The sequence below is a fragment of the Labeo rohita genome, chromosome 9 (genome assembly GCF_022985175.1).
Source record: "Labeo rohita strain BAU-BD-2019 chromosome 9, IGBB_LRoh.1.0, whole genome shotgun sequence".
NCBI classification, from domain to species: domain Eukaryota; kingdom Metazoa; phylum Chordata; class Actinopteri; order Cypriniformes; family Cyprinidae; genus Labeo; species Labeo rohita.
The window spans coordinates 3,757,844-3,772,262 of NC_066877.1; the positions used below are offsets into that span (position 1 = coordinate 3,757,844).

Sequence of the window (14,419 nt, forward strand, 5' to 3'; positions counted from 1 at the left end):
ATTCTTATTATACTATACTATTTAACTATAATTTGCAAGTGTTTCTTACTCTTTAGAGAAAGTGATGAAAAACAACATAGAAATGAGAACCTTAAAATACTCTCATTAAAGGTGCTACTGTACAAAGTTTTTCAAACTTTGTAATTTTTGTTGACAAAAGAGTTAATTTGTGTACACATCTTTATCACTTTGTTTTTTGGTTTGTATAAAACTGTATCATCTCTCTTTGGTGTAAAGACTCCAGAGAGATTTAAATTATTTTATCACTAGTCCTAGAGGTCGTAACAATTCTTAAATACTATTTTTAAAATAAATATTATAACAGTAATATTTGTAATTCAGTTTAACATTTTTATTTAGTAACAATAATTATTAAATTTAATTAATAGAAGTAAAAAAAACTTTTGACAATATATTTTAAAATATATACAAAATATTTTAGTCATATATATACAATCATAAAACAAACCCAGAGCTTTCATAGACTGTTTCTGCTTCTGATATTTACACTTTTCTCCCCTCTACTATAATCTTCGAAAAACATATTTACATATTAAAATATAAAAAAATAATAATATAATAAAAATATCGTTTACATGTTGTATGAAAGACTCACCTCAGTGGTTGGGATGATGTCTGCTGTAGTATTGTCCGAATTTGTTGTAGTTGGTGAAACTGAAGAAAGAGCGAGTCACATTTTCTCACACATTTCCGAATGGATGTCCTGAAATAAATTCAAATCATTCCCGCGCGCCGTTCCATCCTTGTTGTCCAATACAGAAACAACTCAGCCAACCGTCGTGGGCGGAGCTAAAACTAGCAGCAAATTTGAATCTGCGTTCATGAGCGGATTGTGCGCGGGCGCGCGTACACACACTCTTTAAAACGTACCATGACAGAAAACAACACCAAATTTGATTAAAATGAAGATATTTGCAAGACAAGGTTAAAAGAGTAGTAAAAGTATTTTAAAACAATTTACAGTACATGTAGGCTACTGTATGTACAAATACTATTATTTGACCTTAAAACCTCACATTAACCTTCACATAATTAACGACCTTCAATGGTAATAAAAACACTTGGAGCAGAGGATCAAAACCCTTCATTGTGTGGCGGCCATTAGTCCATGATCCTCTGCTCTTTCTGTAGGTGATCAGGAAGCTGTTCTCTGCACCTCCTGTGTCACTCCTGCTTACCCTATACAAATAATCAAAGTCATTTCTCTAGTCTAATCCTAACAACACAATTCAGCCATGACTGCTGTGATTCAGATAAGTGTGTGTCACTGGCCACCTGTTCAGTGTAACCAGGGGTGGCGCTCAATGTCATCTAAACTGGGCCGATCTGCTGCCGCTGCACTGAGGCACCAGCGAATCAACTGACGGCACTCTGTTACACACAACACAGTCTTCAGAAACACAAAACAACACTCTTCACCTGGATCTGGACGTGATTTCTGTCTCTTGCCTGTAGACAGCTCTCTAGGGAAACACAGTCTGCTTTTGGAGGTGACCCTCAACGATCCTCTGAAGGGGAAACAGCCGCACAGGATGTTGAAGAGCGTCACCCCCACTGACCAAACCGTAGCCGGTCCTGCGTGATAGCGGTGCCGCCGAAACCACTCAGGAGGGGCGTATTGAAGAGTGCCTGAGAGACAAACATCTTCTGAAAAGGTTCCAGTCCAAACAGATTCCCTTTGATTGATCATCAAAAGTTCACAAACAAACACAGATCACTGTAGTGAGATCAAACCAACCTGCAAAGTATTTGTAGGCCGAGTCTTTAAGCCGATCTCCACAACCGAAGTCCAGAAGTTTGATGTCATGTGACTCTGTGGAGATCAGCAGGTTCTCTGGTTTGACGTCCCGGTGCAGGACTCCGCGGCTCTCACAGTGTTTCAGCGCGGTGATCAGCTGCAGCAGGACTTTCTTCGCCAGGCTCTCGTCCAGACGTCCGTTCTCCTCACAGAAAGTCTCCAGATCCTGGCAAGGAACTGGACGCTCCAGGATCATGATGTAGCGCCCGGGACGGTCAAACCACTCCAGCAGCTGCAGGACGTTGGGGCAGGCGGGAGCTGAATTGACCAGGGTCATCAGTGCCACCTCCAGCGGCAGCCGACCATGGCCTTCCTGCAGGACAAACCTCCATCATTTCCAGCGCTGAATGCGGATGAAACAGAACAACAGATTCACACTGAACTTACAACTCTCAGTCTCCCTCGTGTCCTGCTTTTAGACACGTACTTGATGGCAACCTGTAGACAGATGAAGCACAGTAAATCACACTGACTAATTATCACAGATGACATTTACTGATATCAACATTTCTAAAGGATGTTTGAATGAAGACAAAGAAGAAAATGTCTTACTGGCAGTCCATCAGACCTGCGGGTCCCAGCATACACAGAGCCAAATCCACCTCGCCCCAGCAATGGGCCCTTCGCATACCCTTCTGCAACACACAAGATCACAAGAAATGTCTTTAACAGAAACATGTTGCAGCATCTAAACCTGTAACACAATGTTACTTTAATTCAGCTGAAGAACATTTAATAACTGAGTCATAACATCTGTAATATCAGTCTATTCTGACCTCTGCGGGAGCGTTTGGCTGCTCTTCTGTAAGAGGTGGATGGATGTTCATCGCCCTGGCTGCCGCTCTGCCACTTCCTCTTCCTGTGAGGCTGATCTGTGGAAACAGATTCGGCCAACTCGGAAGGCAGAGGTGCAATATATCCAGGCAGCTCTTGGCTCAGTGGCAGGTTTGGGTTTGCCAGCGGTTCCTGAGCGCCATCACCAGAGCCGCGTCTCACAACCTCCTGACCAGCCGTCTGGGTGAAAGCAGCACTCCTGGATCTGGAGCGGCCTGAGGCTGCAATATTTCACACAGTAATGTTTTAATAATAATCAACAATCAGTGTCACTGGTCACATCAAATTATGTTACATTTTTAAATATCTTATGGGTCTTGAATTGCATTTGAATTAATAATTTATAATTGTGACAAAAAATAAAACACATATTTCACTGGTTTACTGTTAAATCCTTAGTGAGGAACAATGAAGAGACGTTCTCACCTAAAAATCCTTTAACTAACTAGATGAAGCAGTACAACGGTACAGCACATGCAGAACAGAAAAAAAGGACGAGTTCACCATCTCTCTTCCACCTAGTACCCACTTACCCATAGTACATACTACTATCGCCACCTATTGGCCAATATGTACAAAAGAACACAACATATTCCCCGTCACTTAAAACAACTGCCTTACAAATATTGACGAACAACGGGGGACCAAAATAACAAAGTTACAAAATTAGCAAAGTATACACTTTGTTACATGACATAATTATTTACATCAACCAACCCAAATAAAAGTATAATGTTTCACTAAAATTCGTACCAAAACTTGATGAATTACTCATCCTTCATAGTCACGTAATGCAAAGTTGACTAAGTAACGTAGTCATCCAGCCAACGAGGAGGTCGACTAACCCGTGCAGAAGCTCTCTGAAGAACTTTGGGCGCCGGAGGAGCCGGAGGAGCCGGAGGGGAGAGAGAAGGAAGAACCTGAACCGACAAGTCCACAGGATCCATGCCGGTATCCTCCGAAACAGGTGTAACAGATCGAGCCAAATGAGAAGCATGCCAGCGGTAAGTACACGCACCCAGCTTACGCACAATTTGACGAGGGTAGGTAAATCTTGGATGCGCTTTCGGAACATGAGTTGGAATGCGCACATGCACCCAATCACCCGGTTTAAAATCGGGAGTGCGAGCTACGCGTCTGGAGTTGGTGTATGCTTTCATTTTCTTTTGTTTCAATGAAACTCGCTGAAGAAGCGCAGGCGCATCCTGGTGTGTGGTAGGAGGGGGAAGGACATTAAGACGCGTTCGCATTTTTCTGCCATTAAGCAACTCAAAAGGAGACAGTCCTGTGGCAGAATGAGGTGTAGCACGATACACCTGGAGAAATTCCGTGACTGTAGGTTTCCACGGCTTCGCTTCCAGAACAGCAGACTGAATGCAGCTTTTCAGCACGCGATGGAATCGCTCCACAGCCCCATTCGCGGCAGGATGGTACAAAGAAGTACGTATGTGTCGAATGTCTCTCTCTCTCAGGAATGTAGAAAATTCCGCTGATGTGAACTGGGTCCCATTATCAGACACGATACTGGATTGCTGAACACAAATGCCAAGAAGGTGATAACATTGTGAGTTGTGATGGAAGAGGTAAAAGCGACTTCAGGCCACTTACTGTGATAGTCAATCAATGTCAGCGCATAACGACAATCCCACACAGCAGTGTCAAATGGCCCCACCACATCAACAGCTACCTTGTCCCACGGTGTAGATGGAAAAGGCACCGGCTGCAGAGGTGCAGCAGAGGTGTTGGCAGTTTTGTCAGACGACAGACACAACTGACAGGCCTGGATGTACTCCTTAACCAGACAATCAATGCCTGGCCACCAGTACAGTTCAAGAAGGCGCTGTTTTGTGCGCACGATCCCTTGGTGACCTTCGTGAGCTAACTTCACCAGCGTGTGCCGTAGCGTGACAGGTACAACAAGACGTGACCCTCTGAACACATAATCCTGCTGTACACTCAGTTCATCACGTAGTTGAAAATACGGACGTAAAATACTGTCCACAGCACATGAGACAGATTTGTGCACGATGACAAACTCAGGCTGACATCCAGGAGACAAAAGTCAGGCTCAGCATCCAAGAAGTCTTCATCCGAAGCAGGCAACGGCAGGCAAGAAAGAAAGTCGGCTGTGTTATTTAGAGCCCCAGGCGGGTAAATCACCTCATAGTTGAAGCACAGTAACCGGGATGCCCAGCGCGCAATGCACATTCCAGCACGATCAGTACCTTTAGATGAGAAGAGCACAGTTAACGCCTGGTGGTCTGTGCGCAGGAGGAATTTACGACCCCACAAGTAAGTTTGCCACTTTTCAATGGCCCAGACACATGCAAGTGCTTCCCTTTCAATAGTCGAGTACTTGCGTTCAGCGGATGACAATGTCCGGGATGCAAACGCGACAATGCGCTCCGTCTTGTCCTCATGAATCTGAGCAAGAACAGCGCCCAGGCCGTAGCTAGAGGCATCAGTGGATACCACCGTAGGCAGCTTTGGGTCGAACAATGACAGTATAGGGCTTTGAACGAGCAAGCTTTTTACAACATCAAAGCATTGCTGAGCCTCTTCCGACCAGACAAAGTCCGATCCCTGTCTGATGCAAGCGCGCAAAGGTTCAATCACCGTGGCAAAATTTGGGATGAATTTGTTGTACCACGATAGTAAGCCAATGAAAGAGCGGAGTTGGGACTCATCTTTTGGGGCTGGTGCATGAAGAATAGCGGAGAGGTGATCCTCATCAGGTGTCCCAGGAAACGCAGGCTGGTTTTGTTGAATTGACATTTCGATTGGTTCAACTTCAGCCCAGCATCCTGTAAGCGCTGAACGACAGCCTTGAGCATGTGGTCATGTTCTGTTTGTGTATGTCCCCAAAGAATGATGTCGTGCAGGTAATTGGCAACATTCGGAAGTCCCTGTAAATCTGTCACCAAAATTTTTTGAAAAGCAGAGGGTGCCGAAGCAAGACCATACGGGACACGGCAAAATCTGAAAAGCCCGTCATGTGTAATGAAGGAGGTCAGATCACGGCTTTCCTCGTGCAATGGCAACTGGAAGTAAGCACTCTCCAGATCGATAGTGGAAAATACAGTTGCGCCCCTTAACAAGGACAACATTTCTTCGATGTGTGGTAATGGATAGCTATCTGTAACTACAGCCTTATTGGGCTCTCGTAGGTCCACACACATACGAATAGCACCCGACTTCTTCTGTACTACCACTATCGGGGAGACCCACGGAGCATCCACTCTCTCGACGCCTAACACGAGAAGGTGCCATATTTCCTCACTGACTGCATCTTTAACAGACAAGGGTAAAGACCGGCGGAGTTTCTGGCGAACAGGAGCCACAGCTGAAGAAATCTTTACCTTGTGCACAAAGCCTTTTGCGCATCCCAAAGCAGGTAAAGGTGTCAAAGTAGACAATCGCAACACAGGAGCTGATGTGTGCGCTGGCAAAATTGAATTGCCTTCAAAACGAAGATGTAGCTCATTAATAAGATCCATTCCAAGCAGAGCTGTGCCAGATTCAACCACGAAGAATGACGTGGAGCAGGTGAAGTCATCCTTAGAGACAGTGACAGGTAAGCATCCAAGTACGGGAATCGGAGCACGAGAATACGTCACTAGTCTCACTAAAGGAGGCTGCAAAGCATCGTTCTTGAAGTGTGTATCATACACAATTTTCGGCAAAATAGAAACAGATGACCCTGAATCCACGGTAAGCTCGATAGGCACAGACGTAGTTGCGGTCGCAATGACAGCACTACACCTAATTTTATCAGTTAGTGAGTCGTACATGTAAAGGATCTGAACCTCAGGTAAGTCAATTCGCTCAGTGAAGCACTTTGCGAGGTGTTCTGTTTCTTAGATCCACAACGATAACACTCATGGGGTAACGAAGCAAGTGCAGTAGATGAAGGCTTTGAAGCATGCGCTGCAGGCGGTGGCTTTAAAGGTGGTCTACGGCGACGGCGTCCAGATGCAGGTGGAGTTGTGGGCTTTGCATGTATGGCTTGCACAGGAACTGATCGATTACCCGATAAAAACTTGGCTTGTTCACCAGCAGCTTCTATTTGTGAAGCAATAGTAATAGCCTTGTCAAGAGTCAATTCGGATTCCAAAAGCAATCTCTCACGAATTCGATGACTGGACACATTCTCCACCAACTGATCACGCAACATTTCGTCCAGAGTAGCTGCAAAGTCACAGGTACTCGCCAAATCTCGTAGAGCAGCCACGTACTGAACTATACTTTCTCCTGGTGCCTGAACACGTTTCCTGAAGGCATGACGCTCAGCGACTATATTCCTGCGAGGAGCAAAATGTGCTTTCAAGGCCACGATGGCATCCTCCATTGAATCACCTTGATTCGGCAACGTATAAAACAATCGCTGACCTTCAGTCCCCAGACAATGTAAAAGAAGTGCACGCTTGCGTTCGATCGGCCATGCGTCCCCAGAAGCACCGACAACAAGCAGATAATTCTGAAACATCCGTAGCCACGTATCGAAAGGTATAGCTGGTTCTCCAGGACATGGCAAAAATGGTGTGGGAAAAGTAGAAACAGCTGCCATCCTTAAGACAAAAGTACCTCGTCGCCAATTTGTTAAATCCTTAGTGAGGAACAATGAAGAGACGTTCTCACCTAAGAATCCTTTAATTAACTAGATGAAGCAGTACAACGGTACAGCGCATGCAGAACAGAAAAAAAGGATGAGTTCACCGTCTCTCTTCCACCTAGTACCCACTTACCCATAGTACATACTACTATCGCCACCTCTTGGCCAATATGTACAAAAGAACACAACATTTACATTTACAAGGAATACAATACGTGTGATCATAGTAAAATGTGTGATTAAATGAGTTAACCTGCACACATTTATTCACATCATTATAGTCAAACAACATCACACCATATAAACAATATACCAATAACAAACAAATGAAATATTAAAACACTCACCTCGTCTTTCACCCAAGTCAGCCATGAAAATCTCCTTTAAACTCAAAATAAATAAATAAATTAATTAATTAATTATTGAAGAAAGAAAGAAAGAAAGAAAGAAAGAATCAATTCCAAAATAAGAAGAGAACAATAAAATAAAACTTTCCTCAGAAATAAACTGAAATCCTTCAAAAATAAAACTCTACTTAACGAAAATATCCTCCAATCTCAAATAAAAGTCTCCTTTGGCTCCGAACTCCTTTGAAAATCACAATCAGCACAGTAAATAGTCTACAAAAGTCTCTGAAATCGCCTCATCTCTCAACCAACAGATATTGATGGGTTCGAGTGTTTATATATATAGAATTCAGATCATAACACGCGTCGCTATAGCAACTAAAATTACACGCATGCGTGAGTATTGAACAGTTATGCATTTAAACATTTGTAAGATTTATTTCATCTACATTTTTTTTGGACATTGTATAATGATCCGTGATTTTATGTTGGATCCCAGCCAACATTTGTATGTGGGGCCCGTATGGGTATGAACTGGGCTGAAAAAAGGGCCCCATATAGGATTGTCCGCAGGTTCCGTAATGGCCCCATGTTAACTGCCCACATGGATTTCATATAGGATTGAACTTGTCAGAAAGTGGGACCCAACTGGGCAACATGCACAAGACCCATCTTGGTCCCAGCTTTAACCCAGCTAACATTTGATTGTGGGGCCTATGTGGGTTTGAAATGAGCTGAAAAATGGGCTCTATATGGGATTGTCCATGGGTTCCATAATGGCCCCATGCCAATTGCCCACATGGATTCCATATGGGATTGCACTTGCCACTTGGTGGGACCCAACTGGGAAACATGTGCAAGACCCATCTCGGTCCCAGCTTTATATCTTGTTTTTATTTATTTTAGTTAATGCAGGATTTGTGGACACAATAAAACATTCTGTATTTTTATTTAGGTTTTATCATTTAAATTATTATTTTTTATAATTCGTGTAATTATTCTTTAATTTCCAAGATTATGAATCATATCCCATGAGCTAATTGAGCAGATTTAATAATTGTAATATTAATATTAATATTAAGTTATTGCAACTGACATCCGTTCAGTTAAAATATAAATGTATAAACGTTTATAAATATATAAACATTTTTATGTGTGTTTTATGTGCTATTTGTTATTATGTAAAAACGTTGCTCATTACAACCAATCACACACGATCATGTTGATCTTAGGAATGTAGTGGCAATCAGAGGAGACCAGATGAGTCATCGCTGGGGGTTTTGTTGAGTTCCCGCGCTCGTTGTAAGAGATTAATTTAATAGTGTAAACAGCTTCATGGTTATAATGGGAGTTATAAGTTTAAGAGTGTTTAAAGTTGAGCTAGAAGTCAGTGATAATGTTCTTTGATAATGCATATGCTCTTTAATGATCAAGGGACATTGCTGTGATATCAGGTCACAGAACACTGTTTATAAAACTGTGAGTGTGAGCTCAACTAAACAACAGGAAAAACATACAGAAACAAACTTAAAAACTTGTAATCAGCCCAGATTTAGAATTATTAGTAGTAATATTATCTAATAGCAATCATTTAATAAATGGTTTTAAGTTGTACATTTAATATGACATACACATTTAAAAACAAACTGCAACACTTGGATTAATGTGGAAGGTGAAATGCAGTCTGAATCTATCTTGAGATTTTCAATTTTCTTGTAAGAAAAATTACATGATAATTACATGATAATTAACACTCTTTTGTGTGTGTGTGTGTGTGTGTGTGAGTGTGTGAGTAAGTGAGTGAGTGAGTGAGTGAGTGAGTGAGCAAATCAACACTTATGGCAATGTACAAGAGAAAGATGATAATAAATACTCCCGAAATGCTACTAAAGCTTTTAAATGATTGCAAAGTGGCCCCAATATTGATCCAATCCATGCTTCCCACTCAGATGTTAAAAGAACATAATCCTTAATTAAGTTTAGCTACCTGTTCATGCAGACCTTCAGCTAGATAATAGTCTTATAAATAGATACTCTTCCAGTATTATATAAAAAGTATTGTTACGAGCCCCTGCTCTTTCTTTCCCTGTTTTCTTTCCTAAGTGCAGCTGCTAAATGGATGGGGGTGGAGACTAGTAAGAACACCTGAAGCCTCTGCCTATTTAAGAGCTGTTGGTGGCACTTCAGGAGCTCAGTTTTGTGTTTGATTTTGATTATTTGTTTTCATTTCATTTGTTCAAGGATGGTGAGTGATTGTTTTAGTTACTACAGAGTACATAGAAAGCATAGGTAAGTGTGCTGACCTGGAAGATTTTGTTGTGTTTGATTGTTGTGTTTATGATTTGTTTTTGTTTAAATACATTTCTTGCTGTTTCTATTTTTATTCATATTATTTTTATTTGTACAATAAAATCTTAACTTTTTGCCCTGGCCAATGTTACATTTGTTTAGAATGGTTTTCTTATGTTGGGCCATAAATGGGTTGTAACAGTATGAACAACATTCAGTTGCAATTTATGTTTCATTTGATACTACTGGAATTTCCGGTTTATCCTGATAAAAACTGATTACCCATTCTCAAAGGGAAAGTGCCCAAGCAACACTGCTCATAAAAATGCAGCACATCCTTCAGCTGTGACCTTCTAGCATGGATAAATCATTGAATTCACATCATGTCAACTTCTATTCACATCTACCAGCTTGGGAATTAAAAACTACCCATAACTTGCCTAATTAAAATTGTGTATGGCAGTTACACAACTTAAAAATACCCCCTCTGTATGTATGTAAAAAGCCACAGAAAAAAAATTGTGTTTGTCTAATTTAATTCCAGTCATGTATGTCTGAAAACATCTTCGTTCAGAATCAGTAGTGTTTGACATTCCCCATCTGGAAATGAGCGTTTAACCATAAAGACAGCAGTGCCTACTGACGGTGAAATTTGTCAACTGTAACCAAAACATCAAAATAACCCTGGCATGTCATAAAAGAGCTATAGAATCACATTGAAATTCATAAAAAACCCTGAGAGTGCACGCTTTCTGAATAGAACAGGGTTGTCATATTGTGCTGTTGACATCACGCATTTAACTTCCCCACTTCCTAAAATCCCTTCACCCATGAGAACATAAAATGCCAGTGCAGTCAGTGTGACCAGATAAAGAAGCAAGGTTCAGAGTCTATTTTCCATCTGAAATTTAGAATCAATCAGATCCACAGATTTGCATCAATGCACAGGTGACATGCCTGAGCTGAGCAGTAAAAAATTTCTGCTGTTCACAGAAAATCTAATTAGAGTTTACAGCTCCCTCTATTGGGCTCTTTCAGCAACACTCCCATCAGCCATCCCTGAGCTCAGTGAACAGTCAGTCAAAAGCTAGACTTGATACCTGCTGGCTTCTTTTGAGCCCACTCAAAAATAATACACTCCTAACTCGTTTTTCTGACTTCTGTAAACTCATATGGAAAAATAATAATAAAAACAGGATGTGAAAAAATTGTTGTAATCACCACCAGGTCTTTTGCTAGTCCATTATGAATTACAGTTGTGCATAAAGTGACAGTCCTGCACTGGCATAAAGTTGGCGTGATGTTGGACGTTGGATATTCGCAAATTTAGGGACCGTCTCTAAAGTTACATACGACATTAGTATACACTTTTCTAACATCAATAGCATTCATAGCGAATGATTTACAGTCACACAACCAACTGTAAAGTGTTCATGTAGGTGTCAGCTATAATGCACACCTTTTACATTTTTGATATTTATTGAAATAAACTGTAAATCATATGTTAAAAATGCTATTTTTTTATAACTGAATGGGCTCAAAAACAACATTTTCCATAATTTAAAGCTCAATAGCATTTGAGTAAAATGACTTACAGTCACAAAAACAACTATAAAATGTTCATGTAGGTGACAAGTATGATGCACACCTTTTGCATTTTTGATACTAATTAAAATATACTGTAAATCATATGTTAAAAATGCTATTTTTCATAACCGAATGGGCTCAAAAACAACATTTTCCATAATTTAAAGCTCAATAGCATTTGAGTAAAATGACTTACAGCCACAAAAACAACTATAAAATGTTCATGTAGGTGTCAGCTATAATGCACACTTTTTACATTTTTGATATTTATTGAAATAAACTGTAAATTATATGTTAAAAATGCTATTTTTCATAACCGAATGGGCTCAAAAACATTTTCTGTAATTTATAGCTCAATAGCATTTGAGTAAAATGACTTACAGTCACAAAAACAACGATAAAATGTTCATGTAGGTGTCAAGTATGATGCACACCTTTTACATTTTTGATATCTTATTAAAATATACTGTAAATCATATGTTAAAAATGCTATTTTTCATAACCGAATGGGCTCAAAGGTATTTTCCATCATTTAAAGCTCAATAGCATTTGAGTAAAATGACTTACAGTCACAAAAACAACGATAAAATGTTCATGTAGGTGTCAAGTATGATGCACACCTTTTACATTTTTGATATCTTCTTAAAATATACTGTAAATCATATGTTAAAAATGCTATTTTTCATAACCGAATGGGCTCAAAGGCATTTTCCATCATTTAAAGCTCAATAGCATTTGAGTAAAATGACTTACAGTCACAAAAACAACGATAAAATGTTCATGTAGGTGTCAAGTATGATGCACACCTTTTACATTTTTGATATTTATTAAAATATACTGTAAATCATATGTTAAAAATGCTATTTTTCATAGCCGAATCTGCTCAAAAACAACATTTTCCATAATTTAAAGCTCAATAGCATTTGAGTAAAATGACTTACTTAAGACTTTTCTCTATTCCTTAGGAAAAGTTTGTCTCAGCAGCTTTGTGAATAGGGTTTAAGACAAAAATCTTAGATAAAAGCTTTTAGCTAAGGTTTTTACAACACATTGTAGCAAAAATCACCCTTTTGAGGCAACAACAAAACAGCACGTTGATAAGACACAGACAACATATCATCTTTGTCACATACACAAAAATCCTCAAGTTATTCCTAGAAAGTTGACTGGAAGCAAAAAAGAGTGGTAGGAAAAGGTGCACAAGCAAGGAGATGACCGCAGCCTTGGGAAGAGTGTAAGGAAAAGCCGATTCAAGAACTTAAGAGCACTTCACAAGGAGTGGACTGAAGCATTTTTAACATATGAGTCAGCGCATTTTAATCTTCAGAAAATGGGCTACAGCTGTCATGTTTCTAGAATCATGAACATTTTATCGTTGTTTTTGTGACTGTAAGTCATTTTACTCAAATGCTATTGAGCTTTAAATTACAGAAAATGTTTTTGAGCTCATTCGGTTATGAAAAATAGCATTTTTAACATATGATTTACAGTTTATTTGAATAAATATCAAAAATGTAAAAGGTGTGCATTATAGCTGACACCTACACGAACACTTTACAGTTGGTTGTGTGACTGTAAATCAATTGCTATAAATGCTATTGAAGTTAGAAAAGTGTATACTAATGTCGTATGTAACTTTAGAGACGGTCCCTAAATTTGAGAATATCCAACGTCCAACGTCAAGCCAACTTTATGTCAGTACATCACGCATCGTCAGTTTGTGTTTTACGAATATTAATACATTTTAATATCAATATATTTTAATAATATTATTAATTTATAAATTGAATTTTTTTCACTGAACAAAATTTTTTTTGTCCTCTTGATATTTGCTCTTCTCCAACATATAAATAAGTCTAAAAAAAAAAAGATTTGTGCAAACTCATTTTTTATTAGATTTTTCTCATGTCCACTACAATGGATGCCAGGACTGAAGAAAAAAAATCTGCATATTTTAACCATACATAATAAGTAGAGTTTGTGCACTATAGTTGAACTAGTGTTTAAGATTTTGAACAGAACACATACTGTAAGAATGAACAATGCCATAAGAATGTGGAAAAAAAAGGTAAGTCTCAAAAAAATTGTTTTTTGGTGGAAGTGGGTGAATCTGAGTATATGTAAAAATGACTTTGCGTGTATATATATGGGTTTATGTGTACTTGCTGATTGATTTGATAAATATATGATTGTGTGCATTATAGCATCAAGGCATCAGTGTGTGTGGAAGTGGTGTGAGTGTGTGTGTGTTGCTGTGTATTCACTGATCTCACATCCCCTATGGCTGTTTCTCAATAAAACCAATGAAAAATTGATCTACAGGTTATAGTCACTTTGAAGACATAAACGAATCATATTAATATTATTTTCATTAATTAACATCAGTGTTCATAAAACATTAACATTTGAATTTGTACCTCTGCATTTAACTTTAAAATGCTTGCACAAATTTCTCAACCTGTTATACAACTAATTCATGAGGTTCCTGCTAAGACCTGATGTCCGTTGCGATGGACAGTAAATTTAAAAAAAATCCTGTGTTCTGCAACTCTGACAGATCTTCAAAATAACTTTGAATATTATTATTTTATAGTCTTAATTTTACAACCGGTGCAAGTTGATGAGTCTACCATTAACATAACTCTGCATATAAAAGGTAAAATATGGGGTTTCTCCTCTTCCTGTCTAGTTGGTTATCATGTCTCTCTTTTGTGATGTCTGTAGCTCAATCAGATTAAGTTAGGAGTCAGATCTTCATTTTGTTGATCAGGGACCAATCAGTGACCAGGCATTGCTCATATTTTAAAAACATAAAATTTTATTGGTTTAAACAAAAAAATCATGTGATGTCCATCGCAGGGTCTGAAGGGGTTAATTTTATTTTTATATTGGCCATTAGCCACTTGCTGTAAAAAAAAAAAAATGTTTAAA

General features: G+C 39.2%; 1 protein-coding gene across 1 annotated transcript; it reads right to left on the bottom strand.

The window, feature by feature from the left end:
• Positions 1–1,102: 1,102 nt before the first annotated feature.
• Positions 1,103–7,637, bottom strand: LOC127170819 (serine/threonine-protein kinase pim-3-like). Its single transcript, XM_051119084.1, has 7 exons — positions 7,613–7,637; positions 2,596–2,874; positions 2,372–2,454; positions 2,207–2,257; positions 1,760–2,132; positions 1,297–1,650; positions 1,103–1,200 (listed from the first exon to the last, which is right to left on the bottom strand). Exons 1-6 carry the CDS (start codon positions 7,635–7,637, stop codon positions 1,301–1,303), a joined length of 1,161 nt encoding a protein of 386 aa, XP_050975041.1. The 3' UTR covers positions 1,103–1,200; positions 1,297–1,300.
• Positions 7,638–14,419: the final 6,782 nt, after the last annotated feature.

What these genes read in the sequence shown, in the direction of transcription:
- LOC127170819 (XM_051119084.1), bottom strand. Translation starts at nt 7,637, where the DNA reads ATGGCTGACTTGGGTGAAAGACGAG. An exon ending in AGCCAAACGCTCCCGCAGAG is followed by an intron (nt 2,455 to 2,595) that starts GTCAGAATAGAC and finishes TGTGTGTTGCAG; the next exon opens with AAGGGTATGCGAAGGGCCCA. An exon ending in CACGAGGGAGACTGAGAGTT is followed by an intron (nt 2,133 to 2,206) that starts GTAAGTTCAGTG and finishes TTTGTCCTGCAG; the next exon opens with GAAGGCCATGGTCGGCTGCC.